Raw genomic sequence first — 15,966 nt, 5'->3', positions numbered from 1 at the left:
CTCTGCTCCAAATGACTTTTTCTGGGACCCAGACTGGAGGGTGTGCTGCTTTTATGGTGATGACAGAAGGGCAAGGGGGAGAACCAAATAATGGAGGCACATTTCGCACCTTTGCTTATATTATGCCAGCCAGGCTCCTAGGTCAAAGCCAGTCGTGAGTGTTCATGTACACTAGGAGACTCTGTCAGAAGAGTGGGTGTTTATATAGGAGCACTTGTAGGGCAGGAACGAACTGGGATCAACAATGTAGTCTACTATCAGTTCGGTTCAGTTGCTCAGTCGTGTCCGACTCTTTGCGACCCTATGGACTGCAGCACTCCAGGCCTCCCTGTCCATCACCAACTCCCAGAGCTTACCCAAACTCATGTCCATTGAGTTGGTGATGCCATCCAACCATCTCATCCTCTGTCATCCCCTTCTCCTCCCACCTTCAATCTTTCCCAGCATCAGGGTCTTTTCAAATGAATCAGTTCTTTGCATCATGTGGCCAAAATATTGGAGTTTGAGCTTCAGCATCAGTCCTTCCAATGAATATTCAGGACTGATTTCCTTTAGGATGGACAGGGTGGATCTCCTTGGAGTCCAAGGGATTCTCAAGAGTCTTCTCCAACACCACAGTTCAAAAGCATCAATTCTTCGGTGCTCAGCTTTCTTTATGGTCCAACTCACATCCATACATGACCACTGGAAAAACCATAGCCTTGACTAGATGGACCTTTGTTGGCAAAGTAATGTCTCTGCTTTTTAATATGCTGTCTAGGTTGGTCATAACTTTCCTTCCAAGGAGAAGTGTCTTTTAATTTCATGGCTGTAATCACCATCTGCAGTGATTTTAGAGCCCCCCAAAATAAAGTCAGCCACTGTTTCCACTGTTTCCCCATCTATTTGCCATGAAGTGATAGGACCGGATGCCATGATCTTAGTTTTCTGAATGTTGAGCTTTAAGCCAACTTTTTCACTGTCCTTTCACCCTCATCAAGAGGCTCTTTAGTTCCTCTTCACTTTCTGCCATAAGAGTGGTGTCATCTGCATATCTGAGGTTATTGATATTTCTCCCGGCAATCTTGATTCCAGCTTATGCTTCCTCCAGCCCACATTTCTCATGATGTACTCTGCACATAAGTTAAATAAGCAGGGTGACAATATACAGCCTTGATGTACTCCTTTTCCTATTTGGAACCAGTCTGTTGTTCATGTCCAGTTCTAACTGTTGCTTCCTGACCTACATACAGGTTTCTCAAGAGGCAGATTCAGTTCAGTTCAGTTCAGTCGCTCAGTCATGTCCGACTGTTTGCCACCCCTTGAACCGCTGCACGCCAGGCCTCCCTGTCCATCACCAACTCCTGGAGTCCACCCAAACCCATGTCCATTGAGTTGGTGATGCCATCCAACCATCTCATCCTCTGTCGTCCCCTTCTCCTCCTGCCCTCAATCTTTCCCAGCATCAGGGTCTTTTCAAATGAGTCAGCTCTTCGCATCAAGTGGCAAAAATATTGGGAGTTTCAGCTTCAACATCAGTCCTTCCAATGAACACCCAGGACTGATCTCCTTTAGGATGGACTGGTTGGATCTCCTTGAAGAGGCAGATTGCATGTGTATAATTGTTTTGTTCTTTAAAAATTTTTTTTTTCCTAGGGATGAAATTCTAGGAATGTGAACTTTGTTTTGGATATAATATATATATATAATACATTTTGCTGCATTAAAGGGGGTGGAGTTACAATTAAAGGGTACTTTTTGAAAGTGTTAATTTTACATCCAGTCAGACTTTTGACATCAATACAGAAAAATTCTATCATAGTAGAGTTTAGTATTATGTAGATTCAAAATAAGTGTCTGGATCTGGAAGTTGGTGATGGACAGGGAAGTCTGGTGTGCTGCAGTCCATGGGGTTGCAAAGAGCTGGACATGACTGAGTGACTGAACTGAACTGCATAGTTAAGAATTAAAATTCTTAAAAACTTGAAGTGTCCTTCCTGTTCATTATCAGTATTTGAACATGTGTTCACCACATCTAATGAATGGATTTGAAAATAGTAAAATAAGAACAAAAGGAGAGGAAAGAAATTACAAATTGAAGCTCTTTTGAGCATCCCTCCCCTTTAAAAGTTCTTCCTACTTTTTGGTAATTTTTTTTGGTTTTATTATAAAGCCCATGCTTTTGCAGTATTTTGAAGTCATTCCTTTCAAATCGGCAGATTAGAAGAACCGTATTTGGGTTTTATTTTGTAGTAAACCAAAAGTCGTGGACACCATTTGTGAGAACATTAGATCTTTCTCAGTGGGATTGTATTGAATTCATAGTTCTTAGGCAACTTACTGGAAAGTTAGCTCTAAAACTTTTACGACTTAGGAACTTAAGAGACCAGCTTGACCTGTGTTGATTTGTGTTTTATAGGACGGCCCCCTGGTCCGGAAATGGAGTACTGCACAGACAGAGAATCTTACTCTTTGGCTGCTGGTTTAGCCCTGGGCATGGTTTGCTTGGGGGTAAGCAGAGTTCATGCCTTCAGATGCTTTAGTGACAACATCTGCTTGTTGAGACAAACAACCTTGACACATTACTCTAAATACTGCTCTGCCTTACTGTGCCTTAGCTGACCTTGATTCTCAGATCTTTTCTTCTTTCTGGATATTTTTCAAAGTATCAGATTTGGGAATGGAGAGAAATTATAGTGAAGAGTAGGGCTTTCAGGTTTCTTGACCCCAGCTTAGAGGTAAGTGTTTATGAATGAACCCTAGGAATGAAATTTCTCAGAAAGATTTCAAGACATAAGATGACGAAGTGACAGCCCTGTCAGTCAGAAACCAGTGAAAACATGAGTCTGATGGGAAGCCTCAAGAGTCTGTAGAAGTTACCAGAGATAAACCAGAGTTGTCTTTTGGCACCCTGATGTCCCAGAAGGTCGCCCCGTTACAGAATGCAGTATCACTCTGACCCATCTTTAACCCCGTTCAGGAGACAGAGTATAGAATTACAGAAACATTTCATTAAACGACTGTGTCAGCTGGAATGTGGGTTCTTTGATTAACCTCCAATACGGGGTTATACCGAAACTAAGTTATAGAAAGCAAGCCGTCAGTTAGGTTTTTGACTCTTCACATCTGACACATGAGCTAAGGAGGCTGATGATACAATGGAAAAAGCATCGCACTGAGAACTGGGACCTGAATTCTGCTTCTGACCAGAGAGTCATGTCATTTAACTACTTTATTGTCTAGTAGTTAAGCAGCTCCACAGACTGTGGAACCAAGCTGCCCCTGCTGCTCTTTAGTAGCTGTGTAACCTTGGGTGTAATGTCTTCGTGCCTCCCTTTTCTTACCTGTACAACAGTAGCTATTTGATAGGATTGTCCTCATATTAAGTAAGTTAACCCATGTTAAACACACAGAATTGCACCTAGAAGAGAGTGAAGTGTTCAGAAAGTTATTTTTATTACTGTGGTTATTATTGCTGAAGTAGTTCACAGGTGCAATAATGAAAGGACTGAGATTTTCATAGTCCGGGTTTCATTTACCTACCTAACAATTTCTTTAACTGTTAGTGAAATTAAGTATATTTTGAAGCTTTTGTGTATTTTATGAAATGAAACTATTAATTTGTCTGCATGTGTATTATGTAATTTTTAATGTGAATTATTAGTAGACTGAGTATTAACTCATGAGAAATGTTTGTTTTAATTGATTAAAAAACCTAAATACCCGGCTTTGAAGTTATTCAGTTCTTTGTCATGGGCATTTGTTAGGGATCTTATTCTGTAAAATTTCCTTTCACACATCTGTTACTTTGTTTTCCAGCACGGCAGTAATTTGATAGGTATGTCCGATCTCAATGTACCCGAGCAGCTCTATCAGTACATGGTTGGAGGCCACCGGCGCTTTCAAGCTGGGATGCACAGAGAGAAACATAAATCACCAAGTTATCAGATCAAGGTAAGTCCAGATCAAGCAACAGATGAAAATTCTGGAAACTAAGGAATTAATTTAAAAAATGGTAGTTTTCATATCAGCATTTGTAAATATGTTAATTTTAAGCATGGATAGTGTTCAGAAGAATTTTAGAGTAATTCAAAGCTCTTTAACACAAATAAACTTTTTCTTTTGATAGGAAGGAGATACCATAAATGTGGATGTGACTTGTCCAGGTGCCACTCTCGCTTTGGCCATGATCTACTTAAAAACCAATAATAGGTACCACGTCTGCCCATCCCATCCCTTGCTATGACAGTGTCTCTGCCTGTCTCACCTCAGTTGAGTTTGAATTGCTCCATTGCTTAATCATGTCCGACTGTTTGCCACCCCATGGACTGTAGCCTGCCAGGCTTCTCTGTCCGTGGGGATTTTCTGGCAAGAATACTGGAGTGGGTAGCCATTTCCTCCTCCAGGGGATCTTCTTGACCCAGGGATCGAACCCACATCTCGTGCATTTCCTGCATTGACAGGTGGGTTCTTGATCACTGAGCCACCTGGGAAGCCCCGCTCTGACCTCAGTAGTGACACTAAATTATCTTCCTGTGTTTACCTCACAGTAAAACTGTGTGTTAGATCAGCCTGACTTTAGTGCTCTCAAATACTGCCAGTTTTTTAATATTTGACAATATGATTGCCAATTTCTATTCATTTTTATAGTTGATGTCACTGACAATCAAGCAACGTCCAAATTCCTTTTCATTAATTTTGCATGTTGTTGTGAGAACTGATGAAATCAGAAATACTTAGCGTTGTTATATTCCTGGTTCCCATCCATAAAAACGGTTTCTGCTTAATTCAAGAGCTTTCTTAATGACCATACCTTCTGCCTTCCCAACCCCAATAACTAGTGTTGGCACTTGAAAGTAGATGTTTGGCATTTTATTGTTTTACATTTTGCATAGAAGAGTAAGTTGGGTTTTAAATCTTTTGATTTAAAAACAGTGTCTGAGATTCAAGAAATTTTTCAATATTAAATTCCTTTTTTAGACAAAGTGAATTTTTGCAAAATTAAGGGTTTAAAAGCAGATTTATTCATCTACTGTTTAGATGAAAGTATACGTCATTGCCTTCTTGGCACTTGAGATGTTTCAGTGAATAAAACAAATACTTAGCTTATAGTAAGACGTACCAGATATTACTTTGGAGGATGTGAAGTATTGTGGGAAAAAAATAAAGCAGTAGTTGGAGTGGAAAGAAAATTCCTGCAATCTGTCTTGTGATTCTTGACTGTTTTACTCTCTTCTTGAGCAATAATGCTTGCTGGTATCCACCACCAACAGATCCATTGCAGACTGGCTCCGAGCTCCAGATACCATGTATTTGCTGGACTTTGTGAAGCCAGAATTCCTCTTACTTAGGGTATGGTACTTTGCAGTTTTTCATTTCTCTTAATTTGAGGAGTCTATATATAAAATGTCTCCATAAGTGAGCCTTTACTGTTAATCCATTATGTATGTATATAATGGGTAGTATTCTTTTGAATATTCCCAGATATAGCTGTAGGAATTGCTAAGTAAGGCAACCACATTGGTATATAATACTTGGAGTAACATTTTAACGTTTCAAATTATTATTCAAACTTCCTAATGAGCAGCAACTCAGTGGGGCTTCATTACTACTTTATTTTACATTTTTTCATTGTTTTTAGGAATACAGTAATACTATTAAAGGTATAATTAGTGACAGTAATTGACATAACTACCTCAAATTTTTCCTCTTGATATTTAAATGTATATTTTTAGCATATGATAGGCTTCAAATTCCACAGACTGATTCTTTTCCTTATGGCTTTTCATTTATGGGGCAAGTTTTAAAAACTTTTCTCTAACTCCTCCAAACTTCGATGATGATCAACTCAACTTTAGAGTTGTTTGTGATACAGCTTTTGGGTTGGCCAAAAGCTTCATTTGGATTTTTCTGTAACATCTTACTTAAAAATGTGAATGAACTTTTTGGCCAACCCAATAAACCTTCAGTTTATTTTAGTGAGTGGCTTAGGTTGATACTGTATACTTAGGTTTATTTTGAAAATTTCCATCACTTGGGAACTAATTCTTAAGTTGTTCTGTTACTGGTATTATCATTACAAAATCTGTGAACATCACCTGCTATAATTAATTTTTTTGTATTTCATTTTTAAGACGCTTGCTCGATGCCTGATTTTGTGGGATGATATTTTACCAAATTCCAAGTGGGTTGATAGCAACGTTCCTCAAGTACGTACATATGATAAATATTATTTTATTTTTAATCATGTAAAATTATGATTTCTTGTGGGATTTTCTAAAACCCTATAAAATACTTCTTCTTTTGAAGACAGTATTGATGATTATGGTATTTCTTCAAAACACAGGAACTTTCATTTTAAGATTGTGTGCTGAGCACAGACCACAACCTTCCGTAAACCAAGTGTTTTTGACATTTTTATTCTAGTTAAGTATGCATTTATCAAAGTTACTACTTTGTGACAATTTTTTATCTTGTATATAATAAGTTGTTTCAGTTATTTTATGGCATATTTACCCAGTAAGCCAAGTAGTTAAAAAAATAAGCAGATTCTTGTAAAAATTCCAAATATTGTAAATATTGTAACTAAATATTGCCCTTTAATTAACTGTCCATGTCCTTGTTACTCTTTTATTTGGAAAATAAATCCTTACTAGTGCTAGAATGCTTCTCCAATGTTTTAATAAGAAAATTCCAAAATAAAGATTGAAAGAATGTTATACAAACACTCGTACAGCCAGTTAGCTTCTGCAATTAATATTTTACTGTATAAGCTTACCTGATGTAGAACTTTTTATTAATGGAGTCACAGTATATACGCTTTTGTATAAGACTTCTTTCATTCAGCATGGTTTTGAGATACTACTGAATGTATCAGTAGTTCAGCCTTTGTTGTTAAGTAGTATCCTATTGTATGAATATACCACAGTTTCTTTTTCCATTCTTTTTTGAGAATTCTCTTCTCTTTTCCCATTCACACCTGGGATGGTTCTAGGTTTTGGTTATTATCAAGCTACCATAAATATAATTTGTGGACTTATATTTTAATTTCTCTTGAGTGTTTACTTAGGATTGGAACTACTAAGGCATAGGGTGGATGGTATGTTTAGTTTTCTAAGGACAGGTAAACTTTTCTCCAGAGACATTGCACCATTTTACCCTTGGAACAACGGTGTATGAGAATGCTGACTGCTGCCCATCTTGCCAGGGGTGTTAGTCTTTTTAATTTTAGTTCTGCTCTTTAATACATAATGATATCTTCCTGTAGTTTCATTTTGCATGTTGAGAAGGTTTTCATTTGCTTATTGCTTCTTCATATGTCTTTTTTATGAAGTGTCTATTTATATCTTGTTCCCATTTAAAAAAAATTTTGTGTGTCTTATTGAGTTGCTAGAATTTTTAATATATTCTGGAAACTTGTCCTTTATAAGATAAATGTTTTGCAGATATCCCGCCTAAGCTATGGCTTGCCCATTCATTTTCTTAGTAATATTTTTGATGAGCATAAAATTTTAAAAATTTGATAATGCCTGATTTTTCAGTTTTTAATTTTATAGTTGTTGCTTTTTTGTGTCCTTGGGAAAAAAAATTTTACTAACCTGAAGATTTTTTTCTGAAGCTCAATGTTTTGGCTTTTATGTATAATTATGTAATTTATCGCAGTAATTTTGTTTATGATATGAGGATAAGGGCTAAGGCTTCCCATTTTTTAAAAATATAGATATTTAGTTGCTCCAACACCATTTGTATTCCTTCTTTGCCTTATTGTATTCCTGCGACTCCTCTGTCAAAAATCAGATGACTATCATATTTTATACCATTTCTACAGATTGCACAGTTTTTATGAATTTATCTTTATGTTCACTTACTCTCTTTCAGGCATTTCATTTTCCTATTTAAGTCCATTAAGTGAATTTAAAATTTTCATTTTTGTACTTTTCTGTTGTAAAATTTGCATTTTTTTCTTTTTAAGTAATTTCTTTTTCTTTTTTTAATATAACTTTTTTTTAAGTTTCATACTTTTCTGATGAGATTTTGTCGTTTCATTAATTATGAGCATATTGTCCTTCCAGTTAGAAGAGCTGCTTTAAAATCCTTCTCTTCTCATGCCAAGAGTGTGGCCATTTCAGGATGATTTTCTATGGTCTTTTCTCCTGGAAGTATGTCGCATTTCTTTTTCTTATGTTAAGTAATTTTGATTTGTGTCTGAGACATTGTGCATGTTTGTTTGTTTTTTTTTAAACCCATGTATTTGGAAATTAAATGTCCACTTTTAAATGATGGCTGTATCTAAGAAGCCATGACAAGGAAAATTAGAAAATATTTGTAACAAAGTAAAAATGTGCATGTTGCTTTTTGAAGACTTCTGGTTTCTGTCCTGTTCTTAGGAGTGTTGATATATACGTATGTATGTGCATACTTATCTTTATGTGTGTGTATACATAAATGTTTATACAGACACACACAAATCATTTTGCTTTAAAGCAGCAGTTAATTTACTTGGAATCAAATGTCAAACCCTGTCTCTTGGGTGCCAGTTCTAATCTCAGTTGAGTTCTTTAACTCTATGGGGGCTGGGTCTGCCCTGGTCACATGATTCGTGAGTTAGGCAGACATTTAACTCCTTGCATATTTAGATGTCAGAAGTAGCAGTTCTGGAAAGTGTGCTTTAAAATGTACATTGTAAGATGAAATTATACTTTTTCTTCCATTCCTTCATTCAGCATATGTTTGTTGATCCTTTGCAAATGCAAGACACAATCCTAAATTCTATGCTACATTTAAGATGCATCTGACATGTAGACTGATTTTGAGAAAACTTTAGTTTACTAAGTTTAGTTTTTTTTAGTTTTCAGAGTGAGGTTAAACATGTACACAGATAACTATTTTCAAATGGAAAGTGAAAATTCATGTAAGTTCTTTTTTTATGTAACTTCTTTTTTAAAACTTTTGTGGAAATGTAGTCCTTGGACTTTTAATATAGTTATCTCTCTGACATTCTTTTTACTTCAGACTTAATAATTTTAAATTTGGTCTTTATTATATTAGGGTCTATGGGGTCGCACAGAGTCGGACACAACTGAAGCGACTTAGCAGCAGCAGCAGTAGGGTATATAACAAGTCCACAGTTCTCTTGGTTGATTTGCCTGTCTCTCTACTTTCTCCTAGCTCCCACCCAGTCATCTCATTGATTCTGTAGCAGGGCTGCTTGTAGGGAGCAACTTAGCATCAAAAATGGGTTAAAAAGGTCACTTTATAAACTGCTTATTTGTTTGAACTTAAGGCATGTATCAAATACGGTAACTAACATCTTCGTAAAAAAGCTTTACTCTGCAGCCGGTTTCTCTTTTTATTTCTTTTTTTTTTTTTTCTTCACTGTTGTGCTATTAATTGTTCAAGTATTGCTCCCAGTGTATGGGTGGGCATGATGTACTACTTCTGATTATTTGTATGTCAGGACTCCTCAAGGCAAGCTACCATATCTTTTCCATCTTTCATTCCTAGCAACTCGCACACAGTAGCTAGAGCTCAGTATCTCACTGTTATGTTGAAAGGGGACAGACTGGTCCAAAACCACCCGTGCTAGTAAGAGGTGGGGCAAAACTGAAACTAGCTGTTAGGCCTTCAGAGCTTGAGACTTTTTTTATTTTTACTATTTATTTATATTTATTTTGTTGCGCTGGGTCTCAGTTGTGCATGCGGGATCTTTAGTCTTTGTGTCATGGCATGCAGGATGTCCATTTGTGGCATGCAGACTTTTAGTTGCAGCATGTGGGATCCAGTTCTTCTACCAGGGTTCAAACCTGGGCCCTCTGCACGGGAGCGTGGAGTCTTAGCCACTGGATACCAGGGAAGTCCTGAGAGCTCGGAAGTTTTGTCTTAGACTTCCCTAGTGGTCCAGTGGCTAAGACTCCACGCTCCCGGTGCAGAGGGCCCAGGTTCGATCCCTGGTAGGGGAACTGGATCCCATATGCTGCAACTGAAAGATCCTACATGCCACAACTAAGACTTGGCACAGCCAAATAAATAAAGGTTAGGGGGAAAAGCGAGCAGTTTGGTGGTCTTGTCTTGTTCATTCCTGTGTGCCTCAGCCTGCTTATAAGTGATTACATGTTTCCCTTTGATTGCTCCTTATATTTCTTACTATTTTTTTAAACTTATGAGGCCGTAGAAAAGATAACAAGGGCTAGGCTGAAGAGTGTATTCCCCACCCCCAACACACAGTTATTATAACTCAAGTTGTTAGTGATGCTTTTAAGTGGTTTATGATCAAGTGTGATCTTGTGATAGGAATGGTACAGATCTATAATAATGATAATAATAGCAGCTAACACAAAGAATATGTGCTAGGTATTAATTTTAAGAGCTTTGAGTAGGTTAAGTCTTCTAATTCTTACAGAAACCTAGAAGGTAGGAATATAATTTTTGCTTATTTTACAGATGTGGTCCCAGGGCTAATGTGTGGCCCTGCTTTGATTAGAACCTAGGCCTTTAAGTGCCAGGCTATATGCTTTTGAAGATAAAAAGGAGCTTGTAACTGCCTGCTTTCAAAATAGAAGTATTTGATTCCTGTATGATATTATTGCTAATTTATATAGTGAATGTTATAATTAGGTTATCCATTAACTGCTCACTTTGGAGTTATATCAGTTTTTCAGAATGTCATTCAATTTCTAAGTAGATACATTCCAAATTAAAAATAAAGACAAGAGGAAGAAAGATGGAAGTAGTTATCAGCCTGTATTACATAGCCAACATAATCGCTTACCTCATTGAGATTATGAAAGGGAGAATGTATTTCAAGATTTTTTTTTTTTGACTTGGTGGTGTTCAGTATATAAGAAGATTGTATCATAAGCGACTCTGAATACATATTGGTTTATTATAGAAAGCATCCTGAAGTGTCTTTTTTCTAAAAAGAGTCATAGGAATAAATCTTCATAGTTTTTCTTCTGTGTACTTGCATTCGTAAGTTTTAGAAAATATATAGCTTTATCTTTTTTATTTGTATTTAAGTGAAGAGAAATCAGTTCATGGTTTTAAAGTTAGATATTCTCTGTATTTTAAAAAAAATAAATTCCTGTTCATACTAAAAGGAAAGGGATGGGTTTCTAAACAATAGTTAACAAATTGACATATTGACAGTTTGGGTAATTAATATGATAACTAACCTTATCTTTGGTAGGTGGATAGGCTTAAAACTGGAAACATTCACGAGTCAGAAATATATGTCTTGGGTTAAGAGTTCTCTCCAGCTGCTTTTTTCTACTTTCCTGCTGCTTCCCCTCACTCCTGCCCCAGGTCTCCTCTGTGGCCATCATCTTTGCATTTCAGTTCACTGGCGTGAAATGTTATTACTCTGTTATTGATTCGGAATATACTCAAGTTGTCCAATTTATATTTGTTCAGTCATATTCAGGTATTTGCCTCATCTTAGATCTGAAATTGGATTGCAGTCAGTGTGATTAAAATATAGGCCTTTGAATGAGATGGTTTGGTAAAGCTTACGTAAATATGACCATAACCAGTATGTTATTATTCAAATTACTAGATACTTGTAACTTGAATGTTAATATCCAAGTATTCTGCTTTCTGTCTTGACAGATTATAAGAGAAAATAGTATCTCTCTCAGTGAGATTGAATTGCCTTGCTCAGAGGATTTGAATTTGGAAACTTTGTCGTAAGTCCTAAAACAACTAATACACATTAGCTACTCCAGTATCTGTCAGATAAATGAGTTGAAGTGTATTGTGCAAGAGAAATGCTGTCCTTGATTTGAGTAATTATTCTAAATCCCCCATGTTCCTAACCATGGTTTATCAGATGTTCACAAGTTTGTTTTTTTTATTTAGCTCTCTAAAGCATAGAATTTTTACCCTCATAAAACAGTATCAGAGATTTAACTTGTATATATTCCTTTTTTATCCTTTTCATTAAAAAAAATTCTCAGTGATTGTTAGAAATTATCTTCTTTTGCTGCATATGAGACAGTGCAGGCATGAGGCAGACTTTATCAGCTAGAGCCACATGGTGCTTCTGCTGAAGGAAAGCAGATGGAAACCTGCCCAGCTGATTGAGTATAGGCACACTTAGCATTCCCAGAAGTAAAGAAACTAATTTAGAGAACAGGAGTACTTATTATTTGTGTCCCCAGATAATAGTAGTAATGAATTTTAAAGCAAAACAAGGAAAGTATTCCAATCTGTTGTGATCTGTTTTCAGGCAGGCACATGTCTACATCATTGCAGGAGCTTGTTTGTCTCTGGGCTTTCGATTTGCTGGCTCAGAAAACTTATCAGCATTTAACTGTTTGGTAAGAAGTATCTTCATCTGCTCTGTTCTGTTTTCTTTCTTACAGAGCCTTAGTATGCATCTTTTAACCTTAAATTTTTTCTTTTGCTTTTTTCCAGCATAAATTTGCAAAAGATTTTATGACTTATTTGTCTGCACCTAATGCTTCTGTAGTAAGTCTTTTTATGATGGTTCTCCTTGGGAATAAAATTAAACTTGAAGAAAATTCACTGATAATTCAACTACTTATGTGTTGCCAAATATCTGTACAGTCTTTGAATTTAGAATGGGAGGTTTGAGGCTTTGGCTCATCTTTGTATTTTAGTTCTGGGATATTAGTTAGTTGAGAATGTGACTACCCTTAAAGGCATTTATTTCTTTGATGAGAGAATAATTAAGAAAAGCCACGACCTTCATGGATTGTCATATCTTACGCCATTCTCAGTACTAAATGTTAGTAACTGCTTATTGGAAAAATTTAGTACTTAGAAAAAATACAGTTGCTATTGAGGATTGCTGCTCTGATGATAGTAAGACCACAAAGTTTTATTTCCTGGTTAAAAAAACACAGATTTAATTAACATTATTTATATTAGAAAATTGGCAGCATCAAAAAAATCTAAAAGTAGTCAAAAAGTGGACTATGGTATATCTACATTGTTATATAGAGGAGCTGTCAACAGCATGTTGTGTAAGAATTTTTACTAGTGAAGATTGCTTATAATAAAATAGATTAAAAAGCTTAAAGATACTATGTGTAGTAATATCTCAATTTCATTTAAAAATAGATACTATAGGTAAGATCTGGGGAAAAAGCCAAAATGTTTATAGCTTTTAGTATTCCAAGTAATTGTTATTTCCTTCTTGATACCTTATTGTCTGAATTTTCCACCTGGAACTTAAATTTCGTAATCAGAGAAAGTATTTTTTCAGACTTTGTAAGTTGTGAACATGTGCAGTCTAATGCTGGCTGCTTTAGCTCGATGATAGAATGCAGCACACAGCTGACGTGGTGTGCCATCTCTGTGCCCCAGACAGGCCCTCACAACCTGCAGACCTGCCTGAGCGTTGTGTTGCTGTCCCTCGCCATGGTGATGGCCGGCTCGGGGAACCTGAAGGTTCTACAGCTCTGTCGCTTCTTACACATGAAGACAGGTGGTGAGATGAACTATGGTTTCCACTTAGCCCATCACATGGCCCTCGGACTTCTATTTTTGGGAGGAGGCAGGTAATACAGTTTAACCATCAGTTAATTTATGCCCCACTATGAGGGGCTTCCCTAGTAGCTCAGTTGGTAAAGAATCTGCCTGCAATGGAGGAGACCTGGGTTCAATCCCTGGGTCAGGAAGATCTCCTGGAGAAGGGAATGGCAACCCACTCCAGTACTCTTGCCTGGAGAATTCATGGACAGAGGACCTGGTAGGCTACAGTCCGTGGGATCGCAAAGAGTCAGACACTACTGTGCGACTACCTTTTTTTTCTTGAGGAGAGTTACCATCCTCTCTCCAACACATGTGGCATCCCTGCGTTCCTCAGAAGAGTCTGAACTCAGTACTTCATTGTATCACTTCTTTCCCCACTCTTGAATGATTTTACTCTTCTACTAAATTGCTGTCTCATAAAAGGGATGAACACTATCAGTCACCAAAGCCTATGAGATTTGCTGTTTTCAGTTTTCTTGCTCTCTTTCTAGCAGCTGTCATTCCTGACCACCTCATCCTTTTATACGACTTCCCTGGCTTTTAATGATCTGTTTTGGATAAAATACACTTACAGAATAGTGTGCAAGTGATACGGGCATGACTCAATGAACTACCTACAATTTGAGAATCTCTTAGATGTTCCATAGAGCAAAATGTCACTCAGAATACTCATCTCCAACTGCTACGCCTCTTCCAATTTACTGTTACTTTATTCTGCCCAAATATAACTGCCATGTAGGCTTCTAACACTTTAGACTGGTTTTGAAATTAGAATGCAATCATATACTATGTGTCCTTAGTACTTTATTTCTTTAGCTCAGCATTGTGTTTGAGATGTGTTCATGTTGCGGGTAGCGTTGGTTTATTCATGTTTCAGTGCTGTTGAATTCCATTATATGGGTATACCACAGTTATTCGTCTACTCTGTTAGTGATGGATATGCTTGTTTTCTAGTTTGAAACTGTTATGAATATTCTTGTACATGTTTTTTATTTTGTTATGTACAGATCTGTGAGTAGAACTGGGTCACTGGGTGTATATGTCTGTCGTATTTCAGAGGATAATGCCATCGGTACTCCAAAGTGGTTTTATCATTTTGTATACCCATCAGCATCATACAAATTTCCAGTTGCTCCCCATCCTGGTCAACACTTGCTGTTGTTAGCCTTAATTTTAGCCACTGGGTAGTAGTATCTCATTTTGTTTTTAATTTCCATTTTCTTGAATAATGGTATGTGGCACCTTGTTACAGCTTTGATGGCCAACTGAAAATTTCCTTTGGTGATGGCCAAATTTCTTGCTACCCATTTTCATATTGGTTTATTCATTAAAAAATTTTTATTTGTGGTTTAGTGTACATAACATAAAATTTATCATCTTAACTGTTTTTAAATGTATAGTCAGTAATATTAGATATATCCACACTGTTGAACAACCAATCTCCAAAGCCCTTTCATTTTGCAAAACTGAAACGCTGTCAGTTCAGTTCAATTCAGTCGCACAGTTGTGTCCGACTCTTTGCGACCCCATGAAATGCGGCATGCCAGGCCTCCCTGTCCGTCACCAACTCCGAGAGCTTACTCAAACTCATGTCCATCGAGTCAGTGATGCCATCCAACCATCTCATCCTCTGTCATCCCCTTCTCCTCCTGCCCCTAATCCTTCCCAGCATCAGGGTCTTTTCAAATAAGTCAACTCTTTGCATGAGGTGGCCAAAGTATCGGAGTTTCAGCTTCAGCATCAGTCTTTCCAATGAATATTCAGGACTGATCTCCTTTAGGATGGACTGGTTGGATCTCCTTGCAGTCCAAGGGACTCTCAAGAGTCTTTTCCAACACCACAGTTCAAAAGCATCAATTCTTCAGCGCTCAGCTTTCTTAACAGTCCAACTCTCACATCCATACATGACCACTGGAAAAACCATAGCCTTGACTAGGCGTGCCTTTGTTGACAAAGTAATGTCTCTGCTTTTTAATATGCTGTCTAGGTTGGTCATAACTTTCTTTCTTTTTTTTTTTTAATAAATTTATTTATTTTAGTTGGGAGCTAATTACTTTGCAATATTGTAGTCGTTTTTGCCGTACATTGACATGAATCAGCCATGAGTTTACATGTGTTCCCCTGGTCATAACTTTCTTTCCAAGGAGTAAGTGTCTTTTAATTTCATGGCTGCAATCACCATCTGCAGTAATTTTGGAGCCCAAGAAAATAAAGTCAGCCACTGTTTCCACTGTTTCCCCATCTATTTGCCATGAAGTGATGGGACAGGATGCCATGATCTTAGTTTTCTGAATGTTGAGCTTTAAGCCAACTTTTTCACTCTCCTCTTTCACTTTCATCAAGAGGCTCTTTAATTCTTCTTCACTTTCTGCCATAAGGGTGGTGTCATCTGCATATCTGAGGTTATTGATACTTCTCCCGGCAACCCTGATTCCAGCTTGTGCTTCCTCTAGCCCAGCGTTTCTCATGATGTACTCTGCATATAAGTTAAAT

At 37.1% G+C, this 15,966-nt stretch overlaps 1 protein-coding gene across 13 annotated transcripts in view; it reads left to right on the top strand.

The window, feature by feature from the left end:
* ANAPC1 (anaphase promoting complex subunit 1) overlaps positions 1–15,966 on the top strand; it is a 97,534-nt gene that overhangs the window by 57,177 nt on the left and 24,391 nt on the right. For all 13 annotated transcript variants that reach the window (XR_014051974.1, XR_014051975.1, XR_014051973.1 and 10 more), the window contains 9 exons: positions 2,399–2,490; positions 3,799–3,933; positions 4,109–4,191; positions 5,253–5,331; positions 6,114–6,188; positions 11,584–11,660; positions 12,203–12,293; positions 12,391–12,444; positions 13,306–13,499. Coding sequence is in view for 10 of the 13 variants with exons in the window: in XM_081484878.1 (XP_081341004.1) it covers positions 2,399–2,490; positions 3,799–3,933; positions 4,109–4,191; positions 5,253–5,331; positions 6,114–6,188; positions 11,584–11,660; positions 12,203–12,293; positions 12,391–12,444; positions 13,306–13,499 (880 nt within the window). In the remaining 3 variants the exon portion in view is untranslated. The remainder of the gene's footprint in view (positions 1–2,398; positions 2,491–3,798; positions 3,934–4,108; positions 4,192–5,252; positions 5,332–6,113; positions 6,189–11,583; positions 11,661–12,202; positions 12,294–12,390; positions 12,445–13,305; positions 13,500–15,966) is intronic.

Source organism: Giraffa tippelskirchi, chromosome 4 (assembly GCF_054371585.1).
Source record: "Giraffa tippelskirchi isolate mGirTip1 chromosome 4, T2T-mGirTip1v1.2.pri, whole genome shotgun sequence".
Taxonomy (NCBI): Eukaryota; Metazoa; Chordata; class Mammalia; order Artiodactyla; family Giraffidae; genus Giraffa; species Giraffa tippelskirchi.
Note: the sequence above shows the minus strand (reverse complement) of the source record. Positions and strands in the feature narration are given on the sequence as shown.